At 44.4% G+C, this 20,084-nt stretch overlaps 2 protein-coding genes across 5 annotated transcripts in view; one reads left to right on the forward strand and one right to left on the reverse strand.

Moving 5' to 3' along the window:
- Positions 1-20,084, forward strand: part of LOC144123446 (uncharacterized) — a 775,538-nt gene that overhangs the window by 261,254 nt on the left and 494,200 nt on the right. The gene's annotated exons all lie outside the window — the stretch shown is intronic.
- On the reverse strand, positions 501-18,822 carry LOC144124463 (uncharacterized). Of its 4 annotated transcripts, none has more exons than XR_013313187.1 (5): positions 18,479-18,822; positions 17,334-17,457; positions 7,054-10,242; positions 5,663-5,767; positions 501-673 (listed from the first exon to the last, which is right to left on the reverse strand). XR_013313187.1 is itself a non-coding variant. In XM_077657141.1 (4 exons), exons 2-4 carry the CDS (start codon positions 17,399-17,401, stop codon positions 10,055-10,057), a joined length of 324 nt encoding a protein of 107 aa, XP_077513267.1. In that variant the 5' UTR covers positions 17,402-17,457; positions 18,479-18,822; the 3' UTR covers positions 7,054-10,054. The 4 variants fall into 4 exon arrangements, 1 of the variants encoding a protein (XP_077513267.1); XR_013313189.1 differs by lacking the exon at positions 501-673 and adding an exon at positions 13,006-13,073 and having other exon boundaries at positions 4,749-5,767; XR_013313188.1 differs by lacking the exons at positions 17,334-17,457; positions 18,479-18,822 and adding an exon at positions 13,006-14,576.

Below are 20,084 nucleotides of genomic sequence, written 5' to 3' on the forward strand. Positions count from 1 at the left end.
ACATCCCCAGTAGCACAAATGGGGCTCTGAACTGCGGGCCCTTGTGGGCCCGGCACGGGCTGCCCATAGGGGCCCGACGTGGGATATGTGCGGGATTTGCAACTCGGCATCGGCGGGGACCCTCAAGGGCTTCCCAGTGGGCTTACTGCATAGCCCCACAAGGATCCGCGCTGGATCCCCTTGGGCAGGCCCGTGCCGGGCCTCTGTGGGCTGGCCCGTGTCGGGCCTCTGTGGGCTAGCCCGTACTGGGCACCCGTGGACTAGTCCGTACTGGGCACCTGTGGTCTAGGCGTTCTGGTCCCAGTGGGCTTCTTAGGTGATAACTTGCGGGAAGTCAACAAAGGTAACCCATCTAGAACCAATAGCTGTATGCCTTTGGGCCCACCGACCCAATAAGACTTAAGGCCCACCTTGCCAACCCAGAGAGGCTTTCTTCACTTCATCAGTATTTTTTGTGTACATGTTACTACTGAAATTACAATGCAAGTAAGAATGCTTATTTATTTATTTTTGCAAGACATTTTGGGCATTCTTGCATACAAAGCCCCAATTACTGGGGTGAAGGGTCCGCCCCCTTCATCCGAACTTTCCGACCGCCATCCCTGTCTCTCGGCCCCAGCACGAACGCAGCCATTCTGTTGTTGCCTTCCATGGTGGCTGTTGAGATTCTGCGCTGCATATCAGATGTAAAAGTGAACAAGTAAACACACATCAAATTGATATTCAGTACGGTGGATAAAAATCACTTTCCAAAGTATTGCAGTCACATCTTTCAGGAAATGCTTCATAGCCGTATGCAATGCTACAATGTGCAATGCTTGATATATCAGCAAATTTCGTTTGCTGTTAATATCCGTAACCATAATAAACATAAATATCCTTAATAAGAATAACCGAAAGGTGCATGAGCCATTAAAGGAATATAGACGCCTAAATTTATTGCATGTTTTCTTCTGTCAAATGATGCGTTAGATAATAAAATACACGGATTACCAGGTAGTACTTGCCTACAACACCGCTAAATAATTTATAATCGAATTTCTTCTGTCATGCTGTTTTGGTTTCATCAACCGAACCCCGACTGTCGTCAAGTTGATGTTTTGGTCACATGATGCAACTAGAAAAACTAATACAATCGCTGATATGTAGCTTTAATTGACTACGACATTTAATCCAGCCTATTCCGATACCTGAAATGACAAAAAATGACCTGTCGGTCATAATATAACCAATTTTTTATGCCTCATGTGAATTGAACACCAACTACACGTCACAGTCATCGTTGGACTGATGAAACCGAAACAGCGTCAAGAAGAAATTAAATTGCAGAAAAACTGCACATTGCGCTAGTTGGTGTTGATGCATAGTGGTGGTTGAAAAGCGCAAACACACACGGACCATGTAAGAGACGAGACACACAAACCAGCGTTGAACTTACTACAGATTTTTTTATTAGGAAGAAGAACGTCATATATACACACACGAAAAAACAACGCACATGCGCAGTGTCAACAAGACTCCTAGTGCCAGTACAAGGAAAAAACTGCTTTAAAAGCACGTGAATATCTGCAGAACCACTACCCACTAAGTAGCATATTGATTTCTCGAAGCGATAAGGTAACAGATGGCATACTCACGCACCCATTACTTTTTCTGATAATATGAAACGCCTCAGCTACTTCTCTAGTGCGCTGGTCAGAATGAGCGAACAAGACATCAGTATCGTCAAAAAAATGGCGTACATTAGCACGTGAAACAATGCTTAGCTAGGTTAGTTTCTTTCCTAAAAAATTAGCGTGCTCCATGAGCCGCACGTTAACGCAGCGGCCAATTTGATTTCTGTAGGTAAGGCCACAGGACTGAGGGATTTGATACGCTACGCCAGTCTTGCAGGGAACATATCTATTTTCATGATTTATGATGCAAGCATTTCTTTTGTGCCCTTCATGCTTTCTTTGAACTGCCGCCCCCACTCTCTAGCTTGTTAGGTGCAGGGAACAGAATCTTTACCCCATGCTTGCTTCCCACTCTTTTTAATCCGGTGCGATAGCGTGTGCACATATGGCATAACCCACTACCTTTCATCTCCCTTCTTCCGAACCCTTTTCCAGCCCCGAGGTACTTGCAGACGATTTCAGCTCATGGAGGACTGTCTCCACTCGAAACGAGAACTGAGTCCCAGAAACCAGCTTCCCTACATCTGTCTATTTGGGCTAAGAGACTGGACATCATTTTATGATAAGATTTCTTTACTGCCATGCCTAAGCATCCCGTAACGATGCCACTTTTTGCAAGCTTTGAATGAAAGGACCTGTAATTCAAAAGGAACTTTTCACTTCTAGGGGAATACTGCCAACAGACATGGTTGGGTTCGAAAGAGAATTTCAAATCAAGGAACTGCAAGACTCCTTCTTGGGGGACTTCATGTATGAACCTCAGCCCCGACCAATTATGTGCAAAACTATGAATATTTGACACAAATTCGGGATTCGCGGACCTAGCCAGCAGCAGGTAATCATCCACATAACAGAAAATTCATATGCAATAACCGGCTAGATCAATCTCAGCTTTCATATCAACCCTGCTTAGATAAATGTTACTGAGAATGATAGCTACCTTGGCACATATGCACACACCCGATTTTTGCATATAAGGACGACCATCCCGCTCAACAAACGTGTTACTCAGGTAGTAAGATAACAGTTAAAGAAAGGATCCTATGTGATTCCATACTCATTTTGGAACATGCATTCATCGCTCTCATCCGTAATACAATGCTGAAAACATACTGGATTAGTTCAAAGTGTGGAAAAGAATAAAACAAATCAACCAAATCTACGCTAAAACCATCACATAGTGCCCGGCTCTTATTTCGGAGGAAATCCGATACTGCCTCAGAATATATGTACGAGAAACGGATCCTATACGCGAAGTGACGACAAATGTTTGCGAAGATAGGTAGACACAAACAACTGCCAAGAATTGTGCTCAGATACGCTTGCCCGGAAATGAACTTTAGGCTTGTGCATCTCCGCACTAAAGAAAATTTCTAGCACCGATTGTTCAGCTTCCTTCACTTTCATTGCTATACCTTCATACTTAAAACTTCTGAAGTAAAGTCATCGCCTTCTCTGAACATCGATGCTAGAAATTTTCTTTAGTGTTAAGACGCACAAGCCTAACGTTCCTTTCCGCGCAATCGTCTCTGAGCACAATTCTTGGCAGTGGGTTGTGTCTACCTATCTTTGCAAACATTTGTCGTCACTTCGCGTAAAGGATCCGCTTCTCGTACCTAACTCTGACGCAGTAGCTGATTTTCACCGAAATGAGAGCCTGGCACTATGTGATGGTTTAAGCATAGATGTGGTTGATTTGTTTTATTCTGTTCCGCACTTTGAACTAATCCAGTATGCTCAGCAATGTATTACGGAGGACAACAATGAATGCGTGCTCCAAAATGAGTGTTGAATCACACCAGGTTCTTTTCTGGAACTGTTATCTTACTACCTGAGTAACATGCTTGTTGAGTGGGATGGTCGACCTTATATGCAAAAATTGGGTGTGTGCATAGGTGCCAAGGTAGCTCCCATTCTCAGTAACATTTATCTAAGCCAGGTTGATATGAAAGCTGAGACTGATCTAGCCAGTTATTGCATACGCATTTTCTGTTATGTGGACGATTACCTGGTGCTGGCTAGGTCAGTGAATCCCGAATTTGTGTCAAATGTTCTTGATGTTTTTGCACGTATGGGTCGGGGCTGAAGTTCACACATGAAGACCCTCAAGAAAAAGTCTTGCAATTCCTTGATTTAAAATTCTCTTTCGAACCCAACCATGTCTGTTGGCAGTATTCCCTAGAAGTGAAAAGCCCCTTTTGAATTACAGGCCCTTTCATTCAAAGCTTGTAAAAAGTGGTATTGTTACGGGACGCTTAGCATGGCAGTAAAGAAATCTTATAAAATGATGCCCAGTCTCTTAGCCCAAGTAGACAGATGTAGTGGGGAAGCTGGTTTCCGGGACTCAGTTCTCGTTTCGAGTGCAGACTAAGTCCTCATGAGCTCATATCGTCTGCAAGTACCCCGGGGCTGGAAAAGGGTTTGGAAGAAGGGAGAAGAAAGGTAGTGGTTATGCCATATGTCCACACGCTGTCGCACCGGATTAAAAAGAGTGGGGAGCAAGCATAGGGTAAAGGTTCTGTACCCTGCACCTATCAAGCTAGAAAGAGAGGGGGCGGCAGTTCAAAGAAAGCATGAAGGGCGCAGACGAAATGCTTGCAACATAAATAATGAAAATAGATATGTTCCCTGTAAGACTGGCGAAGTGTATCAAATTCCTGTCCTGTGGCCTTACCTACATGGGCCAGATTGGCCACTGCGTTAACGTGCGGCTCATGGAGCACGCTAATTCTTTAAGAAAGAAACTAACCTAGCTTAGCATTGTTTCACGTGCAAATGTATGCCATTTTTTGACGATACTGATGTCTTGTTCGCTCATTCTCACCAGCGCACTAGAGAAATAGCTGAGGCGTTTCATATCAGAAAAAGTAATGGGTACGTGAGTACGCCATCTGTTACATTATCGCTTCGAGAAATCAATATGCTACATAGTGGATAGCGGTTCTGCAGATACACATATGCTTTTAAAGCGGTTTTTACCTTTTACTAGCACTAGGAGTCTTGTTGACATCGCACATGTGCGCTGATTTTCCGTGTGTATATATATGACGTGCTTCTCCCTAATAAAAAATCAGTTGTAATATAAGTGTTGGTTTGTGTGTCTCGTCTCTTGGTCCGTGTGTGTTTGCAATTTTGAACCACCACTATGAAATTAAATAATAAATTATTTATTGGTCGTACATGTTGTGGGGTTGCATGGGGAGATAAGTACGTTCTCCCCACTCAATCGCGGCTGACATGGTTCAAAGCCGCCCGGACCCCACCCCGTGATAGCGTACGTTACCGAGCGGTCGCCGACCACGGCGGGCCTTGCTCTGGGGGAACAAAGGAACGACACATTGGCTGACACAAACAGGCATTTATTGCTACAGAAACAATAACGCCAGCTAGCAACAAGGTACGCTAATGAATCAAGGTCGTCCGACTCACCAGCAAGGTTCCGAGCGAATGTTCGCCCGTGCTAGGGCAAGGGATATATACTCCGAAGGCCGGACGGGACGAGTACGGGAGCCTGTCTCCCCGTCGCTTCCTCGCCCCGCCGGGGAAGAACGGAGCCGCGAGCGACACGTACGCCCGCGCCGACGATCCCAGCCGAAGCCCCCCTGCCCCCTCTCCCGCGCGCGGGCTTTGGCAGTCTCCGCGCAGCGATGCTGGCGCCCTCCCTTGCCAGTTAAGGTAACTCACAAGGGAATGCGGTCAGCCTCGAGATCAGACAGCCGCTGCATGGTGCCTCGCGGGAAAGCAAACTCAGGAGGCTGCACGGCAGGTCCCCACAATGTATAGAATGTCTAACGCACGGTTTGAAAGAAGAAAACGCGCAAGCAAAAATTTGGTACCTATAGTCCTTTAAATTTGGATGGCTACTCAGTAATTGATAACGGATGTGCTGAAAACCACATCAGGTAGATTGAAAGTAGCTTTTTCCTGCAATTAGATGGTGTGTTCACAAAGTGTCTATAACCTTCAGAAGATTCACATGTACTCACCAAAAATTGCGCTGTACAGCCGTAGGTTCTTAAATGCTTCTTTTTCGCCCCGCCCCTTCAATGTGTACATAAGGGCTCACTCCCAATGACTGCTAGCTTTTTTATCTGAAATAGATTATACAGATTATAGAAAGTGAACTATGCTATGAAAACCATACATTGAACCATTCATCTAACTCCCTCTTCTAGGAATCATGCGCAAGTCAACAAAAAATCAGAAGGATGTAGAACAGGATAATACAGGACTCAGAGACCTATGATCACAATGGTGTGACTCAGCTTAATGATAACAGAATTCTCTGTTATCTTCTAAACGCCTATCTTTGCATCATCATACTAACTTCCTTTTATGCACGACTCAATGGCATACGCTTCCCAAACAATAAGTTAAGGGGGGAAAAGTGAAGCCATTACTTTAAGGCCACCGTGAACCATGGCAAAATTGTTGTCTGGAGCTAAATGAGTGATGTAAGAACATAACCGTCAGCTGCCACTATGAACAGCAAGGCTAATTCCTGTGTTAATTTCTTGTAGTACGCTAGATATCATATACAGCAAATACACTTTCAAATAAATTTATACAAAATGAAGCTTTCAGGTGTACAAATCCAAATGCAACATGAGGCAATTTCGAAGTCCCAACTTAATCTGAAGTGGACTCACCATATGTAGAGGGCTCAAAGTAAACTACAGCTGAACAAAACACTATGCATCAAAATTATATTAAAAGGAATCAATACATTGCCAGTAGTTCATAGGCACAACGGAAAGAAATGCCATATACCCAGTCGAAAAAAAACACCAGCCCGTTTCTGGTGTTTACACCAAACTGGCTTTTTAGACACGGGTTCTGTTGTGACCGTGTCTGGTGTTCCGACCAGACCAGGATTTTCAGACACGGGTCCTGATGTGCCGTAGTGTGGTCTGCTTTAGTGTGTTCTGGTCTGGTTTTCTGTGCTGTGACCCGGTTGTCTGATACCGGCTCTGGTGTGGTTTCGTTTGGTGTTTCCTGGTGTGGTCGATGTACCATTCGATTTGGTGTGATTGGTATACCGTAGAATGTCTTGATTGAGATGCTGTGAGTTTGGACATACTATCGTGAGAAAAATTAAGAGATCCCAGAGAATGCATGCCAAATGGTGTAAAACGGCAAGCACTCCTGATGTCGAGTCAGGTGCACTAACTTCCATCAATCTCGCTTCGACGGCCTTGATGGCACGAGCATTTCATCAGATGGCACCTGCACGCAGTTAGGCATAGTGTGGCACACACTCGCAGCCTCATAATTTTTCACATGATTGTACACTGGAGAATGCACATAACCACATCATTTCTGTTCTTGCCGAAGACGAAGAGCAAGCACGTATCGTAAACAAAGAAAAAATGCTCACATTTGCACAAAAGCGTCCTTAGCTTCATTGGTAGACAAAATTGGCAGTATAGTCAAGATGGAGGCCCCTAGCATCATAGCGTGCATATTTTCTGACAAAGTCGAATAGGTGGAATTTCCCTGATAGCAGCTTGACTCCAGCTGTGTGGCCACAATGCCTGAAGAACAACAGAACAAAATCACGAATGTGTGTGAAATACACTATATTACTCACAGTGCAAAGACAACCAGCAAATACTGCTATTAAATTTAGCTCAGTGGTGGAAACGTACAGTACACATTCAATACGACTTGCAATGCCTCTGCAGTAAATCAACTGTCTTCTGCTTTATAGTAAATCAATGCTACTCACATAAAGCACCCCACTTGCATTAATTTGCTTGAAATCAGTGTCTGGATGAGCAAGTGTTTCAGACTTTCATCACACAGTACAACGATGAACACGGACAAGGGGGAAGACACCGAAAAACATTTTGAGGGGCCTCCTCCCTTGCCCCTGTTCATCATCATGCTGTGTGAATGAAAATGTGAATTATTGCGTTGTGTTTTTCTTTTGTATTCATAGCTAACTGCATATATTTACAACACAGTTGGGTACGCCTGCATCATAATCTGAATTCCTATCATACTTTGGCATTGCAGCTGATATTGAGCATGACAGTCCTAACACAGTCAGGCTTTCTGAGACAATCAACAGCACTCTAGCATCTCCAGTAATTTGATTCATTACCAGACTCAGAGATACTAATACTTGGTAGCCTACAGAAATAAATTGATATGGAAATTCTACTGCTGCAGAAAACAAAAAATGAGAGAAATTAAGGAATTACAGAAATGATTACAAGGTGCCCATTAAGATGGGCACAAAAAGAAGATCAAACCAAGGCTAAATGTGCTTTGCTTCAAGGATACCTGTGCATAAGAATAGTATTCTGGAACCTTTCCTGTACACAAACATAGCTACAGTTGAACCCAGTTATAAGAGATATGGATGTAACAGACAATCAGGAATAAGATACATTATCCATACACCTGGTTGGCCACGATATCTCTCCATTAAGCGCCAAGATGTAGTTCGACTAAAAAAAAATATCTGATGCGAGTATACTTCAGGGTCACAAAATCCATGTATTGAGACTTTTTATGCGCACAGGGTGCGGAACTGTAAAGCACTGCATGGCTGGCTGCATCTATTTAGAAGACCATTCCTCTTCATTTCTTCCAAAAAAGTGGCAGCAAAGCATAAAAAACCGACTGCTGAAATTTATTTTCAGCTGAATGCCACATACAAAATGACAAGGGTGGAATGTTAATGATTCGAAAGGAAACCTTAAACAAGATGCGATGAACTCTGGCACTGGAAAAACCCCAACAGATGTGCAAAAAAGCTGCCAGATTATTTTTTCTGCTGAATGTATTAAAACCAAAGCTGCATGAGTGCACATGAGTTTTGTTTAGGTATAGCTTGCTATACACATCCTGAGCCTCTGGTGCAGTTGACTGCAGAGTACCTGCAGACACATGCACACATACAAAACCCACACTATATTCTGCGTACTGTGCATTGCCCACTATAGTGCCTAGCACGCCCTGTCTTCCAGTCAGATGCACTTCTTTTGTGCATCCAGGCGTTAGGGTTCCAGTTATAAAAAATGTCCGAGTTGATTATGAGTTAAATGAATAAGCTTAACAAGTTGACTGGTTCTGAGCAGGCAGATCACTTGCAAGGTCCGCTTCTCACAGCAAGGCAGAAAACAATAATGGCTTCAGGACACTGTAGTGCAGGGCTCCAAATTAGTTTAGACCAAGTGGGATTCGTTAACGTTCGCTGACATTGTATTGCAGAACGGCGCCTTTTCCAAAGTAGCAATGTTTACTGCCATACATATACGTAACTCACAAGTCGCATGATTCCTGCCAACATGTATGCAACAAAGTATTGCAACCGCTTCGAGCCATCTCTACAGGCCCCGCTGGGCCGTCCCTGCTAAGTGTGAAAAAAAGTGGCTAAGATATGCTTTGTCATATTCAATGCTACAAACTATTTTTACAAAGCATGCAGCAAAGCTAGCGAAAGAGTGCTCAAGCTCACCTATGCTTGGGTAAAAAGTAGCCAAAATCTTTTTACATGTAAACTGAAGTAGCCGAAGTTAGAACGTGACTTGTAAAACTGTATGCATAACAGCTAGACAAGAGAGCAGAGAAGGTAAGGGCAAATAGGGGCTCATTATGGCCTACATGATGGACTCTAACAGTCACTTCTATCATGGCATCTGACAGTCAAACAATAGGCCAGCTAGCATTCAATTCAAGCTTATTTTCATGCAAAATGCTTTCAGTGATGGCTAAAAGTTATAACATACAAATTTTCGTTGTTAAGTAGAGGCAACCAGAGGATTCATGGACGATGGCAAATGTGGCGGCACCCACGAATGACTATACTGAATCAGCATCACTTAGGCCTCAGTACCTAAAATCCAAGCTTCAGGGCAAATGACTGCTAAGCACCGTCCGTCTTCTGTTTCCATGGCATGAAAAGCACATATTCACTAAAAGTTGTTCATTATGAGTAATATCACTGATTATGCACCGCCGCACTGCACATAGAGCCTAGGCTTTTAAGCTGCTTTTATCCTCACACGAGCTAACTGAACCCATCAATTAACCTCCTGTGAATAAACTTTCACATGAAGACAACATCTACAATTATTTGATCACGTCTTGTATGTTTGGCATTATCCTTTGTTTGGCGCTTTCATATTATAAACCACTAACAAACCTGTGTCGTAATTCTCACATACACTGATGGAATGAGTATATGCCCCTGAGATAAATCCAGCTACAGCTAGCAATTACCTCTCAGTGCATCCATTTTTCACACTCCAGCACACAAAAATACACGAACGAAGAGGATAGACACCACGGACACCGGACATATTTTTTGTGCGCTGGAATGATGTCTCATGATTCTTCGCAGAACCGACTATCCTAGCCCTCTATGCTTAGCCTTGTGGAGAACCTTTTCCTTGCCTTCCGCTGTCACCTCCTGAGCACTTGCCACTGGAACTGCCTAGTACAACTGCTTCTGTTGACCAGATGGGAATGGCAGTTCTGTTGTGAAATACTGCATCCTTTGGGATTCCCTTCACGGTGTCATACATTGCCTTCTCTACCTTGAATTCGGATACACCTAAAGGAAAAAGAACACGCATATAAAAATTCTTAGCCACATTGGCAGCCAGGAATATGATAATAATTGTATTTGTACGCTTCACAGCAACAACAGCAGTATGATTTAACACCTGTTGAAACAAGAAAGTAGAAATCATTTCGTTTATTACCAACACAAGACTTGCATCTTGACGTTGATGGTGTCATGCAATAGTGGTGAGTTCTGATAGGAGTGTGAAGTACAGAAGGCAACTACTTGCTTCGAATTTTAGAACATGCAACTTTAACTTCAAAGAAATTGACTTCATCCTTGAAAATCGCAGATTAGTGTGTGTGGTAGCAAATACTGAAAATAAAAATAGTAGGAGCACTGCCAGTGTTTAAATCAACACGCAGTGAATGGTTTGGTTTATGGTTTAGTTTATATGGGTTTAACGTCCCAAAGCGACTCAGGCGATGAGAGACACTGTAATGAAGGGCTCCAGAAGTTTCGACCACCTGGGGTTCTTTAGAGTGCTCTGACACCGCACAGTACACGGGCCTAAAGAATTTCGCCTTCATCGAAATTTGACCGCCGCGGCCGGGATTGAATTCGCGTCTTTCGGGCCAGCAGCCGAGTGCCATAACCACTCAGCCACCGCGGCGGCTTTGCAGTGACTGGTAAGAGCAATTTTTTAATTGCAGTTCTTGCCCATGCCGTTGTCAAGCAAGGCACTAATGCCGGTTGACCTGCAGTAAATCTAATGTGTCCTCAACATGCTGCCTAGTTAGCAAAGTTCTTCTAGTCAAAATTGAACGAAACATTACTTATTTTTTCAGCTAGAAGCGCATGCGCTATTGATATAGTCCAAGGCAAACACCTTAGTGCCTTAGAATAGTGTTCAACGAGGGGCCCACATGCAGAGACACTTGATTTGTCATTGTTTCCTTATAAAAAGTAATACCGGAGTGCATGGCTTGTGGTTTTCATGCTAAGAAATACAAAATATAAATTCAAACAAAACTGAAGTGAAAAGAAAAATTAGAGACAAGTTCTGTCATTACACCTTATGTGACACTAGAGAGTACATGATCATAAAGAAGTAGTAAAATGGTCATTTTGAAATTTTGCACAATCATCAAATTGCCATGAGCACAGTCAGTATGCCTTTTCTTCACACAAAAGGTTTCCAGCGGCTCCAGTACACTTAGTTTCTTTTTAGTACAGTGCTTTTAAAAGACAGAAATTGGTCAAGGGCCAAAAAATGGTAATAACTGTGTATCACAATTTTCATATCTATGCTTCATTACTTTTTAACACAACCTCCAATGTGACCCACATGATTTGCTGCAGGAGCAGGATTCCAGTGTGCACCACTCACATTCAATGAAGGACCTGGCTGCCTTTTCCAAGTGTTATACTAATTTTCACAATGAAAGTGCCGTTGAGTGAGTTTGACAGCAAGCAAAAACATGATTTGAACCCAATAGCATAAGGATATTTTAAAGTGGTCCGTAACATTATGCTTGTAACAAGACAACTTAAGGTGTCAATACTCATCAAAGTTGCCATCAGATCTGATTTGGTGTGCTCATAAAGGGAGGGTGGGGTGCTTAGTTATAATGACCAATTGTCACGGCTGGTACATTGTGGTACCTACTTCAATGATGAAGGATGAGACAAACTATCCTCCAAAATCTGACATCTGGCATAAAGGCTGAAAAGCAAAAGCAAATGAAGGGCCACTGAGACCTGAAATTATTTCCTACTTGAGCAGTTATGCACATCATAAAGATAGCTGACAAACGGCACGAAGTTATACTGGTATTTTGGCCTCAGGTGCTCGCTCATTTGTGCCTCAGTGTCCTAAATAAAGCAATAAAAAAGACATGACTGTTGAAGGCATCATAACCTCCTGTAAAGCTCATCAGCAGTGAGAAAAACAAATTCTAACCTTCATAATAATATAAAAGTCAGCCAATGAGGCCACTGTGTCAGTCACCAACTAAAAGACCATGTACAAACTATACACTGTAAATGCACAAACTCTACATGAGAGCAAAGCATGCCCTGCACTTGTGAAACAAATCTGTGTCAATGTATGGTTCTTGGCAACAGTAGGCATCACCATTAATGGCATGTGCTAAAAAGGAAGAGGGCACCATAATGATGCTGTACAATTTAGAATTCAGCCTTTCAATAAACTATATTTTGTCTAGTACCATGAGCACCGTCAGAGGAGAAGGCAAAAATGAAAGGAAAGCTGCCAGCTGTCATGAGGCCTGCCACAAAAAAAAAACACTGAACAGAAGTTGTGTACAAACAAAAAAGAAGGGATGCACTATGCAATTACAGAACACAAAATAACACTGGAAAACAGGGCCCAACTAATGAATGAAAAGAGAACAACGAAAAGAAGGTAAGCAGTACTGAACACTGCTACCTTTGCAAATTGAGAACAGTGAAATACACAACACCTAAAAATTAAGTTTCAAGGACTATAAAAACGTAACTTTGGTCACATATTTTTTTAAACGCTGCATTAGACATTAGAATACATGAATCTCTGGATGGTATTTGCCTACCATTAAATAATTTATAATTCCATTTCCTTCTCTGATGTTGTTTAGGCTTGATCAGCCGAATGATGGCTGTGATGCCTAGTTGGCCTTTAGGTCTGCTGAGGCATGGAAAAGGCTACAATATAGATGTTGATATGCAGTTTTAATTCCCTACAACACCTAAAACAGCCTGTTTCAAAAGCTGGAATGACAAGAAATGTCATAGCAGCAGTTATATTACCAGTTTTCTTGCTTTTGCCATGACCTGAAAGCCAACTACACGTCGCAGCCATCGTCCGGTTGATAATACTGAAACAACAAGGAAAAGACAATTATAAATTATTTACTAGTCATAGAGCAAATATCACGGGGTGGTCCATGTACAGGTGCGGACAGAAGTAAACGGAGCGTGCCGCACAAGAACTGCGTGTCAGCGCGACAGAAGTAAACGGAGCGTGCCGCACAAGAACTGCGTGTCAGCGCCGCCTTGCCAAACCAGACGAAAGCCCAAAATCGCCACGCGCATGTGCAGGCCCGCTTCCGGCGCGACCCTCTCAATGCTCCGCTTGCCTCGCATTCGTCCGGTGTCTGTGTCGTGCTGATGATGATCATGATCGGATGGTCGCGCTCTGTTAGCTAGCGAACATTTCGGAAAACAAAGACCGCTGTCTTGATAAGGCAAATTGCGTGGGGACGGCTCTACCATTAAGCCGCTTCATTTGAGACAGCTGGAGGCGTGTTTGCACCGCAAACAACCCGCGTGTTTCGAACTTTTGCTGCCGCTGGGACTCTTCTGCGTCTCACTCACAAGCAAACGCGCTCGAAACACTCGGCATACTGCCGCAGTTTTGTGTTAATTTTCTACAGTTATCACTGATGATTCGCTTTGTCCCTACCAGGCGCTGACGCAGCACTAGTGCATGCACCCTGCCTGTCTCCCCCGAAACAACTGCCCCTATAGTGGATCCTGCTCTTATCACCACTGAGACAGTGCGCTGCGTATCGCGCTGTCATGTGCGGAGCAGAGCTCATGGTAATCACTTTGCATGCACCTTTGGATCTTAGGATGACTACAAGCACCCGCTGTCTCACCCACACGAATGCCGCGGCAGCAGTGCGTCACTGTTGCGTGCCCCGCGTGCGAAATTCCGCATATAAGTACCCGTGATCGCCCACTAATCAGAGTATGAGCCACGACAGAATCCAGCAAGTGATCCAAACTCTTCTGTGCGAGCTGTATTATTTCACTGCTACCGGTTACATATAGACATTGGTCTGTTTGAGAATATAGTTGTGGAAACCCAACAGCTGCATCCAGCACATTTGGAAGCAGTCACTCTCCTTGAGACGCTGGATCGCGCTGCAAAAAGCGCCAAGAGCGACGGTTTCATCTCATTTTAAGCTGACCTCCTAGGCGAGGTTCCAATGCAAGAGCACTGTGGTGCAGTACAGACACACAGGGCGCATACTTTGCCGCTCTGTCGGTTCCTCGTAGGAGCAGGCCGAAAATGAACGGTAATTGAATTAAAAGATCCCGAAACTGCAGTGGTGGATCGAGTGCTTTTAAGTTTATTTGGTCTATAGCGTGATGGAAATGAATCCCAGAGGCAACTAAAGTTCGAAGGACGCGCGCTATTTGCGATGAAAGCCCGCCTACAGCTCACAGATGAAACGACATAATGATAGCGTCGCCCCCGCGGGATTTGTCGCATCAAGGCAGTGGTCTGTGCGCTCCGAAATGCCCGCTCGCTACTAAGGGCGCAACCATCCGACAATAATCATCATCAGCGTGACCCTGATTACGGCCGAATGCGAGGCGAGCGGAGCAATGAGAGGGTTGCGCTGGTAGGGGGCCTGCATATGCGTGTCGCGATTTTGAGCTTACGTGTGAGACAGACACTGCGCCATTTCCTTTCCCCCCCAAAACCAATTATTATTATTTTGCTAGGCGGCACTGAAAAGCAGTTCTTTCTTGCGCGTCGCGCTCCGTTTACTTCTGTCCGCGCCTGCACATTATTGTCTAAGGCATTTGAGAAAAGACGCAAGCAAACACCTGGTGTCCATAGTATATGCAGTTTCTTTCAAGCTTTGTTGAACTATGATATCAGGTAGCATGCCGAAAGGTTGAGTCAAACAGGTCACTACAAGCTCCTCATTTCCTGTAAGTGTATTAGAGCAAGTATATTCACTGAACTTGCACAGTGTCATCACCAAGCAAGTGAAATGGCAAAAAAAATCAGAACTGACCAAGATAATCACAGAGGTAACAATTTATGGTGAACATTCACCTTTTCTCATTTAGCACTTTTAGCTTTTTTGTGCACAGGCTATAATTCAACAGACCTTGAAGTAGTTTGCCGTAGACGGTGCTTATTTTCCACTCAGATCTAGAGGCAGTAAAAATATTGCAACTACAGTGAAAAGTTCATTTAACAGTACCTCTTGCTGGACTACTTGGTGTAACATTGTGTAACAAAAAAACAGCGCTAATTTTTACATAAACAACACAGAAAGAACAGACAGGACGGGCGCTGTCCTGTCTGTTCTTTCTGTGTGGTTTGTGTAAAAATTAGCGCTGTTTTTACTTTCGTTATACAGTAAGAGGCCACAGAAGAGAAGCTGTCAAGTCCAATTAATGTTTCTCATCTTTGAGGTGCATTCATAGCTGCACTATATAACACCATTCATATTCTTTTCATCAAGTGAAATAAGACGTATTTGCTGGACCAGTCTCTGAGGAGTGCCATGTGACACCGGCAATACTGTAGAAGCTTTACATGGTTATCCTTCTGCTACGATTGTCTATGAGGAGTGCCATGGGAGATGGATACTAAAGGAAAAAAGAATAAAAGCATTGTTCTCATGCTGTAATATCACCTTAGAATGCTTACCTGTAGCCCACTACTTCATATTGGCATTTTTTAAAACCTGGCTGCATTGAAGGGGTCTCTAGTGACTCGAGAACAGGTGGGGAGAGAACTAGACATGGAGAGAGAGAAAGCGGCTGAGCTGAGGCTATGCCAGTGTGCTCGTTGTTGCTTTGTAGCCTTGGAGCTGAGCGGCCAGCTCTGGACTCAATCGTGGTATGAGGGTGTGGGTTGCCCTTTTTCTTCCACCCTGTGTGTTGTGCTGTCAACGTTGCATTTTTTGCGTCTTGGCTATAAGAAAACGTGTTAATTATTCTTGCTAAAAATCACCACGAAATTTTAGAAATGACAGGAGAAATGTTCCAACCACCACTAACAAGAAACACAAAATTGGTTGCTTGCTTCGGATTCATACGCTCCCTACATTCTAATGCAGGGAGTCTCAGATTCCTCGCTAGTTTTGTAAGGGTTCCGAGGCCAGCCGAGACCCCCTGTATTTAAGCACTGCTTCTTTCTGAGCTTTCGCAATCCCTGCACAACAAACGACCCGCAGATTCAGTTTGGGACACAAGTCTACTTCAACCGCTGCAGAGCTTGTGGGCCTTCGGGAATCGATTCGCCACATCTGCGGAGAACCGCCTCAGGAGTGGTGCATTTTCACCGACTGTAAACCTGCGCTACACATTTTAGGATGCTTCCTACGCCACATAGCCTACCAAGCTCTGGCTCTTGATATCATTAGTCTCGTATCATTTGCTCAGGGAAACGGCCACCGTATAGTGTTTCAGTGGATCCCCGGACACTGCGGACTCGATGGAAATGAGACCGCCGACGCTGAAGCAAGGAGCGCCTTCAGCAGTGGCCTGCGTACAGCTGTACCGTTCTCTATAGTGGACACAACTTGTCTCCTTTCGGAATTGATGAGGAGGGCGACGGCTAGGTACTGGGCCCTGCCAGACACCCGCCACATCCACCTTAAACTGCTAGATCCGACGATGACCTTTTCAGTTCCTCGCGGAATACCTCGCCCTATTGAATGCGTTATCCGTAGACTACGTTTAAACGTGGCATTCACGCGCAAATACTTGCACTTAATAGGACAAGCGGACTCCCCGGAATGTACCACATGTGGCGTGCTAGAGACTATAGAACATGTTTTAGTGGCGTGTCCAGCGTATGCACGTGAAATACTCATACTCGCATCTGCTCTGAAGCCCATGGACACATCGCTCCTCTCTGAGGATTTGATCCTCGGCGCTTGGCCAGATAGTTTTAGAACTGTAAAGGCAACGCGAGCGCTCTCACGCTTTTTGTGCGACGCGGACCTTGTCTCGCGTTTGTGATGTCAGAAAGTGTGCCTTTTTTTCTGTAGTTTTTCATCTGCCTCCTCCAATCATCATCGTGCCCCATCGTGACCTTCTTTTATCCTCTCTTCCCGTCCCCCAGAGCAGAGTAGCAGGCCAAATATTTATTTTTCAGGCCAACCTCTCTGCCTTTACTATCAATAAACTCTCTCTCTCTCTCTTTCTGAGCATGAAACTGGCACTATTTGATGATGACCTATTGAGAAGAGAGACACTCGTTATTTTGAATAGGGGAATCTCAATACATGCCATCAACGTTTGGTCCAAAGCAGACATTGCAACACACTGATCTCAATGCAGAGGTGAAAAAAACAGATATGAGAAAACTCGACACATACTTGTGCTCTGCAATGTACGCTGAACAGGCACAGACAACAACAGCCCCAAATCTGGACAGTGGAGACATCTTCTCAGATGAAGCTCTTTTCAGACCTCTTCACTACTGAAGAGAAGGCACTTCACCTGCATAACATCATAATTTCCAGCTGTGTATTTTGCACCCACAATGCCTGGCACTTCCTGATAATTGTTTGTACTGCTGGCATTTCACACAACCACAAGAAAATGTTTAAACAGCCAAACTTCAAATACATAACGCCACTTGCTCATACTAGTTTTTATGATAAGCTCTGTACTACTTAGGTTATTCAAAACCACTTAATTTGAACGGGCTACAAAGCTCTCTTTTTCTAGGGCTACTTCGTCATCATTTAGCAATAATTTTTATTCACGGCCGCCAGCAACTAAAAGAACTTTACAGCTGCAGGCAACGTTACCAATGTTACAAAAGTGATCGAGCAGGCAGCTACCTGTTGTGGTATCGCAGTGACGCGTCGCTTCAATTCACTCAGTCGCTTGCATGCCTTGACGCGTCACACCCCTCCCACTCTGAGGTTGACAGCTGGTGTAATCGGCTCGTAGAGGTGTGTTCTGACCTTAAGACGCCACATCAGATTACTATAAAGACGCACATACGCGTAGCGAATAACACAATGCTAAACATACCGAGCGGCGCATGCTATCGGCAGTCCGCAACGGGCCGATACTGGCGTCAAAAACACGCGTGCAGGCAGTGCACGATCACGTCCCACGTCGAATAATGAACAGGAAGTCGGGCAACCACCTTAACGAAAGCCCAAAACATAGTCACGCGCCTTGCTGGGCGGTATACAATTGCCACATTTACATTTAGGACTCCTACGCCCGCCTGCCATTCAGCAAACGCATCTATGCATACACCTCGGCGCTCGCGTCGCAACGCATACACTGTGAACACTGACGGACCAGCAGTTTGAAGATTCGATGTGGAATGCTCTTTGCTGCCGCGGAAACAACCAGTGACTCACGCGCAATGCCAAAGGGAAACGAACAGGACAGAGCTGAAAGAGCCTCGTCCCTTCCGCTTCTTCTCGCCTTTGCGCTCGCTCGTTTATTTTCAAGGTCGCAAATTGCACGCACTCTTGCGCTACACTATGGGCCTCACCTGGAAACGAAGACTCTACGCATTCCATAACCGCTTTCTTCTCTTGCTTTGCGGCTGCTATGGTTGAAGTCGAACGTGTTGTAGAAACGAAGACTCGACGCATTCCAGTAACCGCTTTCTTCTCTCGCTTCGCGGTTGCTACGGTTGAAGCCGAACGTGTTTTCAATATGAAACGGCTCCATGCTTCTCGGCGTGGTCACTTTTCACAAAGTACGCGAACGGCTGCATTGCTGACACGCGGCGCAAGCTACGATAATCAGGAAATCCAAACGGAAGTTTGAAGGAACGATTTTGAAATCAGACACAAACAGCACGCGAACAGCAGCAGCATGGCACCGCGCGGCGTAAGGCCTAGCCGGATATCACTCCGGAATGCACCAAGGGAGAGGAGGGGAGGAGGAGGGTGTGCTGCGTCCTGCCACGTGACCTGGTAGCAGCGCGTTGGATTTGAACGGCGTTGGGAAGCACGCTAGGCGCTGGCGCGTGGCTATTAGCGTCATGGTAAATATATACTGCGAACTGTTACAAAATTTAAGTTAGACTAAGGCGCTCCGCGCCTCCGTGCATCATTGCCGTGCAGTTTTCATGTCAAAAGCAGGCGACAATGTTTCAGCTCCTTGCAGAACAACTTTACAAATTGTTTTCTTAGCTTTTCTCTTTCCTTTCTGGTCTTTTGCGGACCGGAATAACGAGCTTTCACTGCATATTTTTTAGCACAGCACCAAGTTTCTCGTAAACCACATTTCGCCTTATGCTACAAAGATATGAACTGCAGAACAAGTCTGCTTTACTCAACTTAAAAAAAAAAGTTAATCTCAAAGGTGCTATTGTAGATTTCAACAAAATGTGTATTACTGCAAAATCTCAATAAATCGAACATCAAGGGACCATAAAAAGTTTAAATTATCAAATAAACCCCAACAAAACTGACAAGAACCATTTGTACCAGAGTATAGGTCGGAAGAGGGGACCGCCTCGGTTATTGCTGGCAGCCGGAATTCGTCTACCTATATGCTTTGCATTTTGAAGCGCATATGAGTTAAATTACATGCTTAATTGATATTCTATGCAGGATATATTTAGCTTGAACGCGGGAATGCAGGCTATTTGCCCACACTCGTCTGGCTTCATCAACGTGCTGAGTGGCAGCCTATATACTGAGCATATATATATATATATATATATATATATATATATATATATATATATATATATATATATATATATATATATATATATATATGCGCGCACTTCACCCATGCGCCCATGCTCCATCGCTGTGGTACCCATGCAGCCCTTTTACATGTAATGTAGGATATGCAGCCAGGCTAATGTAAGTGGAACTATATGTCCATAGGTGTCACCGGGCAACGATCGGTAACATTACGCGTGATGTTTCTGCATTGCAAACTCCAGAATAATCGACGCAGGACTTACGAAGGCTACAGGCTGAAATATACTCCTGTTTCCACACACAGTGTCGTCAGAGTGATGCACGGCAAGCCCCCATCGCGATTGCCCGCAATTCACCATCGTATAGCCCAGGTTCACGCACACACATTTTGCCACTGCATAGCCCACACATAGCCCTTTTCTACCAGATATG

Source organism: Amblyomma americanum, chromosome 3 (genome assembly GCF_052857255.1).
Source record: "Amblyomma americanum isolate KBUSLIRL-KWMA chromosome 3, ASM5285725v1, whole genome shotgun sequence".
Taxonomy (NCBI): Eukaryota; Metazoa; Arthropoda; class Arachnida; order Ixodida; family Ixodidae; genus Amblyomma; species Amblyomma americanum.

Excerpts from the sequence above, each read along its gene's own strand:
- LOC144124463 (XM_077657141.1), bottom strand. The coding sequence starts at position 17,401 with ATGTCTCCACTGTCCAGATTTGGGGCTGTTGTTGTCTGTGCCTGTTCA. Across the intron at positions 13,074-17,333 it reads GCGTACATTGCAGAGCACAA|TATTATCAACCGGACGATGG; the intron begins GTATGTGTCGAG and ends TTGTTGTTTCAG. Across the intron at positions 10,243-13,005 it reads TGGCAAAAGCAAGAAAACTG|GTGTATCCGAATTCAAGGTA; the intron begins GTAATATAACTG and ends TTTTTCCTTTAG.